Source organism: Lycorma delicatula, chromosome 11 (assembly GCF_047948215.1).
Source record: "Lycorma delicatula isolate Av1 chromosome 11, ASM4794821v1, whole genome shotgun sequence".
Taxonomy (NCBI): domain Eukaryota; kingdom Metazoa; phylum Arthropoda; class Insecta; order Hemiptera; family Fulgoridae; genus Lycorma; species Lycorma delicatula.
In genome coordinates, this window is record NC_134465.1 from 11,089,298 (window position 1) to 11,110,246 (window position 20,949).

General features: G+C 31.2%; 1 protein-coding gene across 12 annotated transcripts in view; it reads right to left on the bottom strand.

Moving 5' to 3' along the window:
• LOC142332600 (AP-3 complex subunit delta-like) overlaps window positions 1–20,949 on the bottom strand; it is a 90,948-nt gene that overhangs the window by 60,105 nt on the left and 9,894 nt on the right. For 3 of the 12 annotated variants that reach the window (XR_012758341.1, XR_012758342.1, XM_075379129.1), the window contains exons 3-4: window positions 16,749–16,978; window positions 593–757 (exon numbers count right to left, since the gene is read on the bottom strand). The exons of 2 other annotated variants lie outside the window; for them this stretch is intronic. Coding sequence is in view for 1 of the 10 variants with exons in the window: in XM_075379132.1 (XP_075235247.1) it covers window positions 16,749–16,817 (69 nt within the window). In the remaining 9 variants the exon portion in view is untranslated. Of the gene's footprint in view, window positions 1–592; window positions 758–4,391; window positions 4,493–8,304; window positions 8,546–16,748; window positions 16,979–20,949 lie in introns of those variants that run through there. 7 more of the 12 variants (XR_012758343.1, XM_075379132.1, XR_012758346.1 and 4 more) reach the window with 5 other exon arrangements.

Genomic DNA, 20,949 nt, shown 5'->3' on the forward strand with positions numbered 1-20,949 from the left:
AGTATATTTAAATTTTAAAAAAATAATAAAAGGAGATGAAGTCAGATTCAAACCGAGGTGTCTTCCCTTTAAAGATCAAAATATTTTATATTTTTACGTCACGCCGAAACTAGTCAAAATGGATTCAGGGATGGTCAAAATGTATATTTTCATTTAAATCTGGAAACCGAAACGTATCGCAATCACAATTAAAATAAGAAAAAATAATTTAATATTAGACAACGTATAATGTAAAAAAAAAAAATGGTGAATGAGTCTGTGAACTAAATTTTAGATTGAATAATTTTTCATTAAATTGAAAAATGAAATCCGGCAACACTGTTGTACTTGTCGGGAAAACATGGTATATTACGCAATACAATTAACCTAACATAATCCACACGTAACACGTCATCCAATTTACATATTTTTATCGAGCATGTCATTGTATTTCATTTATAATACTTATAATAATATTCCATTTTTAAAATATTTATTAGATTAAAGTAAATTTATTATTATTTTTATAAAATGTAGTCAATATAAAATAATCGACTAATCTTAAATTAATTTAATTATACCGGATGTGCATATAAGAAATAGGATTACTTACATTGTAACTCGTATAGCAATATTGACCGTTACACGTGTACGGTTGTATTTGAATCGAACCATCACGTGAAGGAAGCCACCTGGGTTTTTCCTACCCCTTCTCATCATCACATAATCAACGCATTAGTCACCGATTGACAAATCTTTTACTTGATGCGTACAGACACTAAAAAAAAAATTAAACGAAAAAATAATTATTTCTAAAATTACTCTTTGCAAAGTAGTCCTATATCAGCGTTTGACCGATACATTATTATTATTTATGATATTTATAATTGTCTATTGAACAATTTTTTTATTTATTAAAACATTTCTTACTATAAAAAAATATTTTATTACGTTTATCCATCATTAAACATATCGTTTTAAACTAATTCTAAATGGAGTGCATTTATACACATTATTTCTTTTAAATTACTTTTTTCTTATAATTAAAAATCATACAATGGCTGTCATCGATACCGCCTCTAGAATAAAACCTCTCAACAAGACGAAAATTTTCTCGAATTTTTAAGTCATAAAAATTCTTCATCAAGACCATATTTACCAAAGATTTTGTCGTGTAATATGAGATGTAAAATTTTGCAATTATCATATCATAATCGTTTGCCGACCTACATTTAAAATTGTTCAATATTTAAGCGTTTTGACCGTCCATGTCTCTGTGACATAACAGCACTGAAAACCAAGAAGACGAACCGTTCGCATTCGACGGTAACGGTTCGAGATAATGACCGCATAAGCGTTTTCAACCTTAGGAAAATCGCTCGAGATTGTTCGGTTCAAATTTTAATTTCAGCCGAAGATTCCCGGTTTATTAACACCACATATGTTGTTGCAGTTAAGATATACAAATTTAGCAAATTTTTCCACGAGTATACATCTTTATCATTCTATCGCCCCGAATATCACTTCGCTTACTGACCGTTTAATTAAGTTTGAATCCTTTCTTTTTTCTGTTTAGCCTCCGGTAACTATCGTTTAGATAATACTTCAGAGGATGAATGAGCATGATATGTATGAGTGTAAATGAAGTGTAGTCTTGTACATTCTCAGTTCGACCGTTCCTGAGATGTGTGGTTAATTAAAACCCAACCACCAAAGAACACCGGTATCCACGATCTAGTATTCTAATCCGTGTAAAAATAGCTGGCTTTACTAGGACTTGAACGCTGGAACTCTCGACTTCCAAATCAGCTGATTTGGGAAGACGCGTTCACCACTAGACCAACCCGGTGGGTCAATTAAGTTTGAAGTTTGTTACACGTAACGGTATTATAATTAGTATCAAAGAATCTTTACCGGAGTTACCGTTAATTATATCAGCAAAGATTATAAAAGATTGTAAAGAAGAAAAAGAAAAGATTATATTATACGTAGTCGATTATAATCGTTATATATTTTTTCTTCAGCGACCTCAATCAGCCCCTTAATAAATATCTCATTAGAATAGTCTTAATGTTACTTCATTCTATTATGATAGATTTTTCGTTTGCTGCTACTTTACGTCGTATCAATGAAATAATAACCCTTGTGAAAATGAAAACTAGCTTGCTATTTATTCGATTTAAAAAGCTATAAGTAAAATAAATAAAAGATAACGGTTAAGAGATATTTAAACTGAATTTTTGGATTGTTCTACGTACAGCTTTGGAAAATAAAAATTATTAGTTTCGATTTACATTACAATATATTTGGTAAAAGATAAAGATTTTTTCTTTGTGTATTAAAAAGCTTACATCCTGAGAAAAAATTTATTTTTCTTATTTAAGGGCAGATGGAAATACGTTTAATATTACAACTTGTTTTTATGTGTTTATATATCTATTTATCGGATATATTCTCGTAACTTGATCCGAAAACTGAAGTATTATTTTTAATGAAGTACTAATATTAAGAAAAAAAGGCTTTATAGTTTAACATGGAAACAAAATTTTTCATCGACGTACTGAAACTAAACTATTTATTTTTTTTTTCAGTTTATATATTCAGAAGCCGATTTTTTCTAAATGATTTATCGGTATTCTATTTTTTAAATCGTACATAAGTAGATATTTTATAAGTATTTTTATAAAAGAATAATTTGTTTCTAAAGTTATAAACGTTAGCTGCAGAAAAAGAAGTCGCATCTGGACTTGCATTTCTGAAGCAAGCCCTGGAAAAGCCTTGTGTAATCTTTGCCGTAGATCAGTACCCTATGCCGGTGCGACGACTAGTAATCTATCTCGTCATATTAAAGTTATACGCCCGGGAATTGATATTTCAAGCCAAAAAAATCCTTGTCCTTCTGATTATCGTATTTCAGAAACGCATTACGATTTAAATCTTACGTCTATTACGATTTATTTTTTAAGAAAATATTCATAAATAATGAATATAATTTCCTTATGACTTTTTTTTTTAAATATAAAAACTTAATAATACGGCTCAGATTTTGCGTGTCTAGATTTTTGAAAATCTTTGTGTTTTATGACCAGCGGCGGCTCGCGTATAGGCACTGTGGACTCCAGCACCACCTGTTTTCGCTTAATATTATCGATAACATTTAATATAACGAGTCCTTTTTTCTTAAATTCTTTCTTTATACTTGTACAATTATATAATAATCCTTAAGCTTAATGTCAGTAGCCATCCCCCAGTTTATGAAAAAAATACGAAAATCTTTGTACGGAATCGTGCGCTTCACAGTTCCAGCGGCGTGGTTTTTAGCTGTTGTGCGCATGCGCACATAGGAAACTGCCAGGAAGAGAAAACACAGTCGCTCCCGCAGAGCCCACCCTGGCGTGCCGGCGGAAGATAGTTTTCTTTTACGCCACGTGTTTACGGAAACTTCCTTTTTCGTTCGCTTCTCTAATTCGATCATCTGCGGAAGGAATAAGAAAGTGTTTATTTGTCTTTTCAGTAGCGATCAGAAGACGGCGGAAAGTAAGGGCACTTTGATCGCCAAATCAGAAGGGCTAAAGAGAAGATAATAAGTAAAAACTAATCACGTATTTGTTTCTGCGTACATAGAAATTGAAATTAACCACCGTTTGGAGTATAGTGTGTTTTTAAGCGGACATTTTATCGCCTAATATTACTAAAAAATATTATCCGTTGACATTTTTATTATTTATTCGATTAAACCGAATACGCCTTTAAGCGTAATGTGCTTAGAAACGGTGTGCCGTATTCTTGAATGTAATAAAGTGTAGAATTAGATTATTATCCTGCTTTCTGCTATCGATTCATTCTTGTTTTTAATTTGTCACGATAGGTGTAAGAGGCAAGGAGATATGGACCTTAAGGATCCTGTATCTAAAAATTTTATTCAAAGGGCAGAAATGTTTCCTAGCGAACATATTTTCCGGTATTATTCAATCCCCTATAAAGGGATAAAAATATTCTTTTTTCGGTTTCTCGCGCGGTTGGCGAAAGGACCTGTTGGTCTGCCTAAATTATATTTGAACTATATTTCGACGAAATAAGACTTTTCCGTTATCGGTCCAGAAATGTTAATCGCTGAAATTACTTAATTTTTCATATTTAGTTATAATTAACGTTACATATTTGTTAAACTGTTTACGCCGTATCAAAACAGTACATACAATGAATATTATTAAGCGACGTCAGGAACTGGGTGGAGCGAAAGCACGGTAACACAGGCAACGAATTTACCCGGCTCCTGTCTGGACATAGATGTTTTCGGGAGTCGTCGCTCGTCGATCACCCCCCTGGGGACGCCTTCTGGTCATACGGATTCGGATAGTAGAGTGCCTGCGTGATCATGCAGGGACTGTACATACCATATGGCTTAGATTCGGGCCCTGCACGATAGGGGGGCAGGTTTTTTTAGCGGGGGAGAACCCCGCACTGCCATTAGTGCTGGCCTGACGGCGGCTGACAGAGCTTTTTCCTCCCCCTACGGAAAGAGAAAATAAAATGAATATTATTAAAAATACTGGTATCAACATTTTATTTTTATTAAATTTCACCTCGACCCGTATTCTATTTTCCCATTTTTGACAGCTGTTTTTAAACGCTGTACAGAGAAGTGAATACAGTATAAAAAATTAATGAAACTTATAGTAAAAATCCAATATAAGTTACGTAAATTAGCGAGCAATTTAATAAATAAACCTCGAAAATGAGAAAACTATTTCACAAGAACAAAATATTATTTTACATTTGGTAAATATAAAAAGCATACAAATGCTGCATAATGAACATGTACAACTTTATCCAGGTTTCAAAATCGCCACAATAAACACTTAAATTACTTATATACGCTATTACTATCTCGTATCAGACACATATATATATATATATATATATATATATAGGTTATCCACGTTAAAAATGTACATTTATTTCTACTGTGGAATTTTTAATCCCCATAATAATACTAGAAAGGCAACAACAACAATTTTTAAGAAATTATACGCATAATAACTTTTAAGATACGAGTAATACATAATTTCTTATTTTTTACCGTATTTTACGATAATTTATTCGGTTAACGTAGTTTCTCAAAATTTTTGGAACTCTGCTTCAGATCGTGCTTAAAACACAATTAACGTTTCGTTAATTATTCCGTTATATTTAATAAACGGATGTAAAGTTTAAACATTTTAAAAGATTTATAACGTTTTTTAACAGGATTTAAAAAACATTCGGTAGAATAAATCCATAATACATCCGTAGATCGATTAACTCATCGTAATCAGGAAAAGGAAAGGTGGATATCGTTTTGATAATAACCGTAAATTAAAAGAAGTTTTCCATCTTTGAGTTAGTGGAGTTTTTATTTCTGTAAACTACAAGTACGTAAAACTGATAGGCAACGGTCGTAAACGTATCAAACAAATATCACACCTTTATAAAACAATGCAAGCAAAACCGACATCAAAATCCGTTCAGCACGCAACACCCGGTCGGTTTACCGAAAACGATTTGGATGTATTTCAATTAAACAGATTTTTCTTTGAAATTACGAACGGTAACGTATTCCTTATAAAATTATAATCATTTCCGTCTTCATTTTCTCAATTTATCCACAATCGTGTTATATTAGTAACGTTTTCATCGGTTTCTTATCGTCTGCGAGTAAACTGTAATTTTATTTGCAATTATTTCTAAATTCGGAAAATAAAATTAGGTTATAATTACGGACAAAATTAATACGATAGCTGCCGTAATTACAATGAAGTTAAAGTTAAAATAGAAAGTAATTGTAATATTTACAAGCAGTAATTTTAACGATAAATATTGTTCGAGCTGGTTGTAAGTAATAGTTTAGATGAAAAATTAGATATTATTTGTAAATTACCCGTCAAGATTGCGATTATTATTTTAAGATAGGTAAATCGCATTCATATTTTAAGTTTTTTGTTTTTTTTTATTTTTGCGTAATAAAATAAATTTTATATCCGTTGAAATGTTATTTTTAAAATTAACCTTCTGTTTTTTGTTTTTTTTTAGAACGCTGGATGGGAAACACTGTTGAAAGTAAAAATCTTGGAGGTAGCAGTACATCGTATCTCGTTAAATTTATTATTTTTATTTATGTTTTTTTAGTAAATTAACCGGAGTCAGGTGCAATTTTTTTTTTACCTTTCTTTACCCCTTTTGAAAAATCTAAGTCGGTTGTTATTTATTCCCGTGAAAATTACACACATCAGAGATCAAATAGATTTACCGCTGAAAGAAAAATCTGAAAAATTATAAATACGGATTCTATTATTTATTATAAAAAAATGTTACGCGCTTTTTAAGTGTGTTAACATTTTCCGTTCGAAAATACATTTTTTTAAATAATAATAAACGTCCTTCTGGTAGCGAGTGATCTTTATTTTAATATTCTACGTTACATTACACAATTAAAGATTACCAAAATTAAATGCGATAACAAAATTCTAATAGATATTTCACTAGTAATAATTTTTTTTTTCTTTTTAACAGGTGACAAATTAATTTTATCTAAATCTAATGTTTTTAAATTTATATAAAATTCTGTGCGTCGAGTCTTATCAAAACTTTGTTCATTATAGTTTTGGATGCCCGCGACTTTCATCGCATACTGTTATTTGTTTATATAATTTTACCGTTATTAAGTGTTTTAGTTATTTTTTACTTATAATTTACAACTTTTATTTTTACGTAAAAGGAAGTATTGTAATCCCGAATAATTTCGGTTTTCAGATTTCAACGGAAATATCCATTTTGACTTGTTTCTGCGTGACGTCTCTGTACATATGTATGTGCGTAAGTAATTACCTCGCGTAGCTCAAAAACGATTAGCCGTAGAATGTTGGAATTTTGGATTTAAAACTGTTGTAGCATATCTAGTTGTGCACCTCCCCTTTTGATTAGAATCGGATGAACCAAAAGCGCCCAAAAAAAGCCAATATTTAAAAAAATTGGATTTTTGACTTTTTCTTAACTGCAGTAATAAGCTTTGATCGAGAGGTTTTCTACGATATATCGTAAGCGGTACTTGTTTTCATCGGTTCCAGAGTTATAGCCCCCAATAAAATTTTAATTAATGAAAGAAAGCGAACCCACGCACTCGTGGGTAAGACTACCCTTTTCGGGCCCAGTTAAGGGTTAAATTAAAAAGTTGATTATATATTTAATAATGTGTACATCACGCGAATTTATTTTATTTGTTTTTCCGATTTGCATTTAAATTACGGGTTCGTTTATTAACTTCATGTAGTTTTTAACTCAAGTAATTAACCGTTTAAAACAATATCTTTTTCACGTGTAAAGAAGGATATATTTTAGGTAAAAGGACCGTATTAAAACCACGTGTTTTCGCGTCCCTCAGTTTTCTGTTTTTTTTATTAAATATTTATTAATTAAATATTTACTCGATTAGTATTAGGGCACAGAGTACATTTTTGTGAACATTTTGAAGTGATTTGATCAATTTTAGGACGATTCTCTGATTTATTGTAGAATTTTACGGTTTTTATTTTTAATATTAATTTTGCTTATAGCCATTTTCTTTATAAAGAGCCTTCATCCTTGTTGTGTGTGCGTGTGTGTGTTGTGTGCTGCCAGGCCAGCTGCGCTTCCCTACTCTGTTGCTATTGGTGCAGATGGGACACGTGATGCGCCATGCTGCTCTGCGCATCACAGCCATTGCTATGTAGTTAGGGCAAGAATTATATAAAAATAAAAAACATAGACTTCAACATAATATCTGTTAGAATTACTACTATTCCAGGAATACGCTTGCATATGCTAAATACTAACTCCTCCTTCCCCCAAAAATACCCGGGAGCTGCTGATTACAATACAATACATAATAAATATGAGCCTTATAACAATTTAATTCACTAACGTCTAAAAATCTGGATTCCTGCAACTCTTTCTTGTTTAAAGTAGTGGGTTATTTCTATATAAAATTTTACTATTATTGGGGTCGATGAGATACGTTCCTATTCCTTAAAGTCTTTTCGTTATCGTTTCCTAACGTTCTGAGAGGATCTGATGGTCTGATCGGGTAGCGGTTACGAAAGATAAAAGAAAAACATAATAAATCGCATAAACGCTAATTAAAGTTTGTTAAATTTATAATTATATACCAGAATCGCAAGAAGAGTTTACACGTCAACTATAATAAAGGAAAACAATACGGTAAATAACATTTACGCTACAAGAACAGAAGACTAAACAGAAAATACACATTACATTCGCAAATACAAAAATAATAAAATATAATTTTACCTTTTTTATTATATTCCGACAATCCAGAAACAGCCGCGAACAGTAAGTAAGAATTAAATAAAATATTTATATAACTTAAATCTTGTAAAGAGCTTGGCGCGATTATTTATCGATAACAAAAAATTTACACTGCACAACCGAAGCTTACGTACTCCCTCACGAACAGAAATGCTCGATAGATTGGTAACATCGTCCTCCCCACCCATCATTATTATTATTAATAATAATAGTCTTGCGTGTGTAATTCGTTGGTAAGTTGTTTATTACAACGTTCACATTTGTTGACAAATTCTAGCCGGTATTGCGAAATCGACAAAACTGCTGTCTGCTACGTGTGTCCTTGACCACAAAATCTAATAATTTTTATTTTTTTCCTTTTGCGGCACACTTGACAAAAAATACTGCATCTCTGTTATATCCGTTTAATTAAATTTTAATTAACATCTAAAGAAACATATTTACTATTCTTACTTGTGTATCGCTAGATTAAATAATAAAATCTTCACAATTTATTTCTCGATCGATATTATTTCAAATGAACATAAATATTTCCATTACTTTTTATTAGCACTATATAGGGAATCTTGGAGAGCTGCATCAAACCAGTCAAATGACTGAAGACAAAAAAAACTCGATTTTCCTAATTCTAATTTTTGTTGATACTATTCCAGTCGCATAAAATATCAGTTACATATTATTCATACAGTCGATTATTCTACTCTCTTTTTCTAAATAAGATACATCCCATATATCGTTTATTTTTTGAATTTTTAGTACTCAAAATCGGATTTTGAAATTTTAAAAAATAACTGAGATTACTAATTTTCCCTACTCCAATCCTAATAGCCCAGTCAAAGTTACAAACCCGAGCTCAACACTATATCGAACAAAAAGGAAAAGGAAAATATAAGCGGATTTTTCCAACACTTTTAACCAAGCAGCGGCTTGGTTTGACAGTGGCAGAAACACGTTTGACATTCGTGTATCCTGACGCGGTGATGGACAGGATCTTAAATAGATTTTAATCTGGAGTAGTTTTAATTCCTATGGAGATTTTCTGTCCAGTCGTATCGATTCTTTTTTCTACAATCGATGAACGATTTACCACACAAGCTTACAAAGAAGTTATTACGAACGAATGTGAAAATTTTTAGCGTAAGCAAAATGTTACACCTGACCAGTATTCGAATCCGGGACCTCAGGATGAATGCCGAGACGCTACCACAAAGCCACGGTGATCATAATAGTGGTACGCTTAATTTATTATATCGGTATATTTTTTTAAACCTTTGTTCGATTTCTAAACGGTTTTTTAATATTAATCTATTTTCTTTTTTAAATAAACCTTTATTTAGCTAATTAATTTTTTATAATAAATCAAAGTATTTATATATAAAATTAATTTTAAATTACGTTTAACGCTTTATATTAGCAGGTAGTTTTAAATAGACATTGAGTGTATCTGTGAGGGCGCGCGCACGTGTGTATTTGATAATAAAACCGTTAACTATACGTTAATCTATATTATATAAATTAGCGTCCTGAAATCATACACCGAAGATCTCAAATTGTACGCGGAGATTGACGATACGTATAACAACTCGGTCGACCATCTGTCCGCTTACTGTTACGGGCAATAAGGTGTACGTATACGTTTCGTTAATGTGTGTTATTTATTTATACAAAAGAATCATCGTTATTTTAACATTTTGGTATGTTTTTTTTTACACATAAGGATATTAATTTGAAAAAATTCAATACGCATATATTTCATTTTTAAGTAGTCATACATGTTTCGCTTTTTAATGATATGGTTGATACAGAATATAATGTATTACGTTATAAAAAATAGTATTGAAAAACTTGTTTCAAACCTGGGGTTGTGTGTGTGTGTGTCCTAATCCTTTATAATAATCAAATTATAGTTGATTTTTGTGTGAGTTTGCGTGCGCGCGCACATCTGTGTATGTGTATGTATTTAATTTATTCTTAAAACTGATTGTTAAACGAATGGATTTCGACTTTTTTTTCATAAATCAAGCATACCTTAAAACACTAATTATGATATATTTTTCAGTCAACCGGTTGTAAATTATTTTTTTTTTGTCTTCAGTCATTTGACTGGTTTGATGCAGCTCTCTAAGATTCCCTATCTAGTGCTAGTCGTTTCATTTCAGTATACCCTCTACATCCTACATCCCTAACAATTTGTTTTACATATTCCAAACGTGGTCTGCCTACACAATTTTTCCCTTCTACCTGTCCTTCCAAAATTAAAGCGACTATTCCAGGATGCCTTAGTATGTGGCCTGTAAGTCTGTCTCTTCTTTTAACTATATTTTTCCAAATGCTTCTTTCTTCATCTATTTGCCGCAATACCTCTTCATTTGTCACTTTATCCACCCATCTGATTTTTAACATTCCCCTATAGCACCACATTTCAAAAGCTTCTAACCTTTTCTTTTCAGATACTCCGACTGTCCAAGTTTCACTTCCTGTAAATAATATAAATGAATAAATAATGCCTTTTCAGCTGATCTGATCTAGAACAGGTTCTTTTTTTACGATAAAATTTATTAAATTTTAATAGAGTTGCAGCCAGAATAATAAAATCACCTCAAACCGAAGTCTGTTATTTAAATTTTAGGTATTTTTATAAATGTGTCATCCAGTCGCTAAACACATGTCAAGACTTAAATATTTTTTCAGAAAGGTCAAAAGAAATACTAGTATAATTATGATTAAAAGGAGAAACAGACTTATAGGCCACATACTAAGGCATCCTGGAATAGTCGTTTTAATATTGGAAGGACAGGTAGAAGGGAAAAATTGTGTAGGCAGGCCACGTTTGGAATATGAAAAAACAAATTGTTAGGGATGTAGGATGTAGAGGGTAGGTATACTGAAATGAAACGACTAGCACTAGATAGGGAATCTTGGAGAGCTGCATCAATCCAGTCAAATGACTGAAGACAAAAAAAAATTAAAAAAACCTGATTTTAGGTAGATTTCATAAGAAAGCAATTTGTTGTAATGGCTACCGTGATTCGACTTCCGGAAAATTTCGACATGTCTTCGCGTTTCGCATTCCCCAGATACCAAAACCACCGTTAGTTGAAACGTTTATATATATATATATATATATATATATATATATGGACATGTGTTTATCCCCTCCTTAGTAGCGGCGAAATCTCTTTTTTTCAACTTTTTTTAATTTAATTATATTGATTTATTAATAATTATTAACCGCTGATCGTAAAAGAGGTTTACAATAAATAATAATTCAATAGTAACAAAAAATATAAAAAAAGAGCAGTAGTTATAGTGAAAAAAAATTTTATGTACTTTTCATTTAAAAAAAAAAAGGAAATGAAGTCGGATTCTATCCGATGTACCTTCCCCTTGTATAAGCAAAATATTTCATCGATTATAATTTTATTTGGCTATAACTCTGGAACTGAGGAAAATAAGTACCGCTTATGACATATCGTTGGAAAGTTATTAATAAGGGCTTATTACTGCAGTTAAGAAAAAAATGCAAATTTTTTTTGGATTATGGGCTTTTTCGGACACTTCTGGTCAAGTCGATTGCAATCAAAAGGGGAGGTTTACAATTAGATGTTACAACAGTTCTAAATCCAATATTTCAACATTCTACGCCTAATCGTTTTTGAGTTATGCGAGATACATACGCACATACGTACGTACAGACGTCACGCCGAAACTAGTCAACATGGATAGGGATGGTCAAATGGAAATTTTCGTTGCTATCTAAAAACCGAAATTTTTTCGCGATTACAATACTTCCTTCGTACAAGGATGTAAAAATCTATATTTATAAATAATATTTAATTATTTTAATTCGTCACAAATTATTTTTATCGATAACCGGTCCCTGGTTATCGAATTCACTGCTGTAACGATTCGATCTTGAAGAAAAACAGGCTTAATCGGGTCGGTCTAGCGGTTAACTCGTCGCAAATCAGCCGATTTCAAAGTCGAGAGTTTTAAGGTTCAAATCCTACCAAAGGCAAGAATAACCTTTTACGGATTTGCATGCTATATAATGTTCTTTGGTGGTTGGGATGCAATTAACCATACATACATCTCAGGAGTGGTCGACCTTAGTCTGTACAAGACTACACTTCAATTACATTCACTCATATCATTCTTATTTATCCCTTTTTTATTTATTTATATTCTAATGTCGACATATTTTAAAATAGAATTATAAACGAGTGTTCCGATCTAAAGTAATAAAAATATTATTTCATTTACTATTTAAAAATTAAATAGATAAAATATTTAATAGCACGTAATAATATTAAAAATGTCTATCTTATAAAAACAAAATTAACAAAAAAATAAAAGTAATACACGTGTAATGACACGCTTATAACAAATTATTATATGAAAAAGCAAAATTAAATTTAATATTATAATACAATACAAATAGGGTATGGAAGCTTACGCTTTATATCAATGCATCACGTAATATTTAAATGACTTGAAAATAATCACGTGATATTTAATAATTAAAGGTCCGATGTTTAATGTAATAAAAAGGAGGTCCTGGTTTTAAATGGACTTTTATTCAAAATCGGTAAAAGATATGTAATAATTAAAATAAATTATTGTTTATAATTTTACGTAAAATATATATTTTTCAAACCGAATGAATTATCCAATTTTAAGGAAATTAAATGGGTAAAACCCCCCTAATTATAAAATAGTTTGTTTCATTATATTTTTGGACGATCAAATGTTTTAGGTAAATTTCATAAGAAAGCTATACCTATTGTAATGGTACCGTGATTCGACTTCCGGGAAATTTCGACATATCTTGGCCTTTCACACGATGTTTTTTTTTGTTTTCAGTCATTTGACTGGTTTGATGCAGCTCTCCAAGATTCCCTATCTAGTGCTAGTCGTTTCATTTCAGTATACCCTCTACATCCTACATCCCTAACAATTTGTTTTACATATTCCAAACGTGGCCTGCCTACACAATTTTTTCCTTCTACCTGTCCTTCCAATATTAAAGCGACTATTTCAGGATGCCTTAGTATGTGGCCTATAAGTCTGTCTCTTCTTTTAACTATTCTTTTCCAAATGCTTCTTTCTTCATCTATTTGCCGCAATACCTCTTCATTTGTCACTTTATCCACCCATCTGATTTTTAACATTCTCCTATAGCACCGCATTTCAAAAGCTTCTAATCTTTTCTTCTCAGTTACTCCGATTGTCCAAGTTTCACTTCCATATAAAGGTACACTCCAAACATACACTTTCAAAAATCTTTTCCTGACATTTAAATTAATTTTTGATGTAAACAAATTATATTTCTTAATGAAGGCTCGTTTAGCTTGTGCTATTCGGCATTTTATATCGCTCCTGCTTCGTCCATCTTTAGTAATTCTACTTCCCAAATAACAAAATTCTTCTACCTCCATAATCTTTTCTCCTCCTATTTTCACATTCAGTTGTCCATCTTTGTTATTTCTACATTTCATTACTTTTGTTTTGTTCTTGTTTATTTTCACGCGATAGTTCTTGCGTAGGACTTCATCTATGCCGTTCATTGTTTCTTCTAAATCCTTTTTACTCTCGGCTAGAATTACTATATCATCAGCAAATCGTAGCATCTTTATCTTTTCACCTTGTAATGTTACTCCGAATCTAAATTGTTCTTTAACATCATTAACTGCTAGTTCCATGTAAAGATTAAAAAGTAATGGAGATAGGGAACATCCTTGTCGGACTCCCTTTCTTATTACGGCTTCTTTCTTATGTTCTTCAATTGTTACTGTTGCTGTTTGGTTCCTGTACATGTCAGCAATTGTTCTTCTATCTCTGTATTTGAATCCTAATTTTTTTTAAATGCTGAACATTTTATTCCAGTCTACGTTATCGAATGCCTTTTCTAGATCTATAAACACCAAGTATGTCGGTTTGTTTTTCTTTTATCTTCCTCCTACTATTAATCTGAGGCCTAAAATTGCTTCCCTTGTCCCTATACTTTTCCTGAAACCAAATTGGTCTTCTCCTAACACTTCCTCCACTCTCCTCTCAATTCTTCTGTATAGAATTCTAGTTAAGATTTTTGATGCATGACTAGTTAAACTAATTGTTCTGTATTCGTCACATTTATCTGCCCCTGCTTTCTTTGGTATCATAACTATAACAATATGTTATTTATTCACAAATTTACTGATAATTTAGAACGATTTATCTTCTCCAATTTATTGCTCTGCAGTGAGCGTCTTAAATTTGGTCATATATATTGGTTATCAAGATTATTTATCTGTGCAATTTTTTGCTTCGTATGTACCTAGCTAATGAAATAAAAAAATTAAATTACAAAGTCAGTTTATATATGATGTTAAATTTTTAAGGTAAATGTAATTACTGTATAATTTTTTCTTGATGTTAATTTTGTTTTCTGTTCTTCAGTGAGCTTACTTCATGAGGGACAATGCCCGTTCATAGTGTGTTCATAACGCCCAGTGAAAATCAGGCAAATCAGTGGTTTAACTGCTGATTTTCAATGTCAAAGGTTCTCAGGTTCAAATCCTAGTAAAAGTTAGTTGCTTTTATAAAAGTTTAATAACTAAACCGAGGATACCGATATACTTTGGTGGTTGGGGTTCAGTTAAGCATACGTCTCAGGAATGGTACGCCTGAGTGTACAAGACTTCACATTATTTATATGTCATACTTATCTCATTGGACCGTGGTGGGGTAGCTTTATTATTCACTAGTTTAACAAACTGCAGTCTAATTTGTGTTTAGTTAAACACAAGACATCTTGTTTATCTTGCCACTTCAACAGCATCATTTTTCCTACCTTACCGCATACTGCATGAATTTCATTTTTATTTAATTTTTTTTTTTTAAATATTACACCTGTATTTGCTGACGTTACCCATAAGTCAATATTTCGCTCACTCAACCCAGAGCAAGCTCCGGGGCAATAATAGTTATAAGTGTAAATACAGTAACCATTCTTTTAACAGATTACTAATTTCTAAAAGACTCATGACAATGCTTAAGTGGTGTAGCCATGATTAGGGTTTTTTACTTTTTTTACAATTTCTGTGTCTGTACCTACATGAACTTTCAAGTTACATATATAACCGGTTTCTGACTCTGAAATAACTTACGCCATAATGTCAAAGCGTGCTCTTTTTATTCTAATAAACTGAATGAAGTTAAGTCCTCCTTTTCAGTAAACTTTCATCAGTTGCTAAATTTTTTTTCTGGTGTGTATACTTCTCTGAATCTGTTAACAAGATAGTCAATAATCGATCTTATTTTTTTAGATGGATTAGTATTATCATCAGTAAGATGGATGATATGCGACAGAAGTTTAACACTTTTGGATAAAATTTTTCTACATCCAAGAATTGTAAAAAGAGGCTTGTTTGTATAATAACTTTCAATTTGTGGCTTCCAAGTGATTCCTGATTGCATTTATACGGCTGCAAACAAAAGCATCTCATATTATCAGTCTGTTTCCACAGGTGAAACCTCAAAAACCGGTTTAGTATTTATTATTTTTTTAAAGACATTTTTGACATAAGATTAGTCTTCTTCACTAGAATATCAACTATTTTATTAGTAAAAAATAACTTTAATAATGAATATACATTTTTAAGGTCATCAATTGGGAAGTTTATTCCTGGAGTACCGATAAATATTTGAGGGTTGGAAAGCTTTGTGGTAACATCATAAATCAGCCATTCTAAGCCCGATGTATTGTCTTTTTTTTTAGCGACAGATATTCGAGGTCCTACATCGAATATCTTTACCTTTCTGGACAGGAGGTTATAAATCCTGTTCTATATCGTGCTAGTCGTTGGTAATATTCACAAGAAAATGAGAATCACTGTCCAAGTCGTTATCAGATGAACCGTTTAAAAGTTCAATTATATCATTATCATTTATAGATAATGATCAGTCCATGTTGAACTAATAAATATCAATTACAATATCCAATTCTTATATCGGTAATATTTTAAAACGATAATAAGCGATTCAAATAATAACATGAATATCATTTACTCGCATAAAAAATATAGTTGCAGTAAACAACTCTGTTATTTGTTATTTACATATGGTCGCATCCACAGATACAAAGAGTTGGAAATAAAAATATGACTGAAAATTACACAAAAATAGTAGCAAAAATTACAAAAACGATAAAAGAAAACAATAGATTACACAAAGAAATAAGAAAAATACTAACTCAACATATGGAGCAATCAAAACAACAAAAATATATGCACAGTAACACTTTTTCAGAACGATAAGAAACAAGATATATAGAATAGAGAAACAATATGCTATCGCTTCAGCATTAAATTAGAATAAAAATAATGAAATTAAAATAAAATAAATTTTAATTACATATTTATATTACAAAAAGTTAACATATTTACCATATTATCACAAAAGATATTTGTAGTTAGCATCTGGCAGAGGTGATGCAGCAATGTTAAAGTAATCATACTCAGAACCACCTGATGCAGAATGTTGTCCTAGTGCCCTGGACAACCACAGAGTTCACTTCGGTTGCCATTCCTATCTATCCAGAGGTCTCCACTTCACCTCCTGGTGAACACACACAGAAGATGGCACAATGTTAACCGTTCTGCATACCGTGCAAATTCTGTAAACCGTAACAAATCATAACAATTCGACAGTTTTGACTGTTCGCATAACCATCGAGGTGGATTCAAGCTTCATCACTAAAAAACATTGTATTTAAAAATTTGATTCCGTTATCGTTTACGAGAGACCTAAACCGACAGCAATATTACAATTGCTTGTTTAAATCTGGAGGCTGAAGCTCTTGGAATAATCGTACGTGATACGGATATGATTTCAATTTTTTAGCAGCTTTCTGAACACTTGAATATGACAAATCGACTTGCGTGGAAAGTTTTAAACTTTTCCCTGGAGAATTGAGGAATCTTGTTTTCACATTCTCTAAAAAAATCATCTGTCAAGCAAGTTGGTCAACCACTACATTTTCTGTCGCAAACACTACCTGTCTCTCGAAAGCGGTTTGCTAGGATAGAAATTTACATTTTTTCTGGCGCAGGAACACCAACAAATTTAATTTGAAATTATTATTTTACACTCGTGTACAATTTCATAGCAAAATATTGTTCAAGAATGAAAACACGTTGTTTTATGGTAAAAGACATTCTGTTTGTAACACTACCGGTAACGGCACAAGAGTTTATACAGCTCGAGGAGAATCAACTCACACTGCCGTATCTATACCGGCTGAGTAGCGCTTCCAACTTCGTGTCACAAAACAAAATTTCCTTTTCTTAGAAAAAAATTACCAGACATTAACAATTGGATAACAGGACTAAAAAATCACCCTGTATTATTGAAATTTTAAATGCCTTGTATTTATTAACAATAAATATAAATTACATTTTCCTGTTGAGATCACAAAACAAAAATCTATTTTATTAAATTTACAAATACCTTTTATGATGAAATATTATTTTGTGTCCTTATATATTTACAATTATGTAACAAATGTTAATGTAAGGTTTCTATTGAATTTACCATTTTGTTTGAATCCAGATAATTTTCAACTGATTATGAAGAATGATAGAAACATTAAAGAAAATAATCTTTCATCTACTTTAAAATTTAATTTAAAGCATAACTAGTTTTGCCTATGAAGTATTTAAGAATGATGTCATAAGAGTAGCAATATAGGTCTGCTTACTTAGATAACAATAAAGAAAATCATTCTTTGGAAATTCAGTATGGGCAAAAGAAAAGTTATAATGAATTAACAATAAGGTCAATAATTAATGATAAAGCCCATTAAGGTAAGAAATGGATCTGAACTAGTATAATCCTGATCTGCTAATAAAATTTATTTATGATTTTTGAGTGAAAGCTATCATTTGTACACTAGTATGCCAAATAATCATTTAACATTTGAATTATCATTCATACCTAAAATCAAATAAACCTAATGCATACTACAAGATTTTTTGCCAGGTTATTTTCAGTTTTCAATAAAGATTTATAAGTTTTATTGAAACTATCTAATTGATTATAAAAAGGTAAAAAGATATTCACATCAATCAGATTTAAAATATGAAATAGGTGCTGTATTGAAGACATGTCATTGTTGAAACACAGTTTGAATTGCAATTTAACGATTTTTTAAGTAAAATATTGAAGTTTATATCAATTTCCAATTGAGTTTAAACAAATTAAATATTAAACAGTTCCAAAACCAATGCTTTATTTTAAAACAAATAACACACTATAACATGAAGTTAAAACAAACAACGCAGTTGTTAATACCAATAAAAATGAACAGAATCTTTGTTTTAATTTATTAAGAATATCTGTTGATCCATTAAGCAGTGTAAATGTAATACCTTATCAAGAAATTTATATAAATAAAAATTATAATTATGAAACTAGCAATAATACGAGGATTATTTTTTTTTCAAGGTCTGATCGGTCACGAAATTAAAACCACAGTGAAAATAAAAATTTTTTTTATTTGTAACAAGTACATACATAGTTGTGTTTTCAACCATGTTTCTACGCCGGTCTGCAGCTCGATGTCTGTACCAAAATGTTGTCCTCCTAGCCAGCGTTTCATGTGAGCAAAGAGGCGAAAATCAGATGGAGCAGTGTCCGGGCTGTATGGTGGGTGATCAAACAGTTCCCAACAAAAACACTGCAGGAGCTTCTTTGTTACAGCTGCAGTGTACAGCCGAGCATTGTCATGGAGAAAGACAATGCCTGATGACAACATTCCTCTCCGCTTATTCTGAATTGCCCTTCGCAGACGTAGAAAAGTCTCGCAGTATGAGGCTGCAGTGATGGTCGTGCCAAGTTCCATGAATTCCACCAAGAGAACTCCATTCCGGCACATCACACTTGGCAGAAGATGCTATTGTTGAAGACATGTTTACATGCTAGCTGCGTGTTCAGAACTAAACGAAGTGATGTGATGTGATTGAAGGCCATACTAGAGACGCTGTGCAAAGGTTCATCTGATTTTTGCACGGGTTTTTATTTCGCGACCGATCGGACCTTGAAAAAAAAATAACCCCTGTATAAACCTGCAAAAATAAAATGGATCAGTGGATAGGGCCAATTTAAATATAATAAGCAGTATAATAACAATGGAAACAATGTATAGTAGCATACAAATTAATCTGAATTCAGAGAATTTTTTGTTTATTTCTATGTTGTGGCTATAATGCTTGACCATACCATTCTTTAAGTTGTCCATGTTATAAGAGATTATTTTCCTTTGGTTATTGATCAATTTTCATGTTTTAAATAGCGTTTTGTGAAAGTTTATTTCATTTTTTAATACAAAATCATACTTTCTTATTTTTTTGTTCTGTGGGTCTTGAATTTATAATAAAGGAAATAGATTTCAACTTCTTGCAGTTGAAAAGCTTGTTGACCAGCTAAAAAGCAGCTTCTAACACAGCTATATGCAAAAAAAAAAAAGGCTCTTATGATCCAATGCATGGAAATCTTATCTGATCTTATCTGGAAAATAAAACAGGAAAAATGTTGTTTTTTTATGACTACATTTTTATGTTCAGGGGCAAAGCGTTCCATATATCACAAAAGTATCAGATGAAAATACATCACCTCATTTTCAACAATCAGTTGAATCTCCCCAGAAAAAAATGTTCTGGGGCTGTTTCACATTTGAAACCCCTTGTTTATTACTTCCAATAGATGATTTGTTGAAAATTGATGTATATGTCAATTTTCTGAAGTAAAGGATTGTGATGCAACTTCAATTTAATTCCGACAAGGCAATGGAGTGTTGAAGAAGATTTGAAGTCACGTCAAGTTTCCAAAGAGTGGAAAATTTTATTGAAGCATGAAACTATTAAAGTGATTTCATGGCGAGGCAACTCCCTAGGCTGAAATCCAGCTGAAAATTTTTGGATAATTTTAAAAATACCCAAAAATGAATTGTATCACAAAAATTGATCTTATTAAAGCAATTATACTGGTATATTTTTGTGATGAAATCAAAAAAATGTGTAGTACACTTGTTGAATCAATGCCAAATTTTGTACGTGAAGTGATAAAGAATAAAGGAGAATATAATAGTTACTAGATATTACAATTTGTATAGGTATAATTTTTTTTTCTAAATAAAATAAATTTTTATTAAATAACATCTGCGTTCAGATTAATTTGCATGCTTCTGCAATTCATTATTTCCCAAACAGATAAGTACATCATTTGCTACTTTACGTTATGTATAGTATATGGTACATGAGAAGTAACTAAGGTAGAAGCAGAAGTAGTTAGAATTTTTTTTGTTGAGAGTTATGGTATCAGATGTTGCATTAAACATAATCTACAAATAAATGGGTTTGATAAGTTGATTTATAGTTCTATATTACACGTCAACCTGTATATTTGAAAATGTGTATACGTATGAGAGAAACCACTTCTTACCATATATTCCTTGATAAATTATCAAGAATAAAGTAATTATTTTAATTGATTACAAACTTTTTTGGGAGTCATGTAAGGTAATTTACAACAATTAGGTTATGTCATTTAATGTACATAAAATAAACATTAAATTCTCTAATTTTTAAA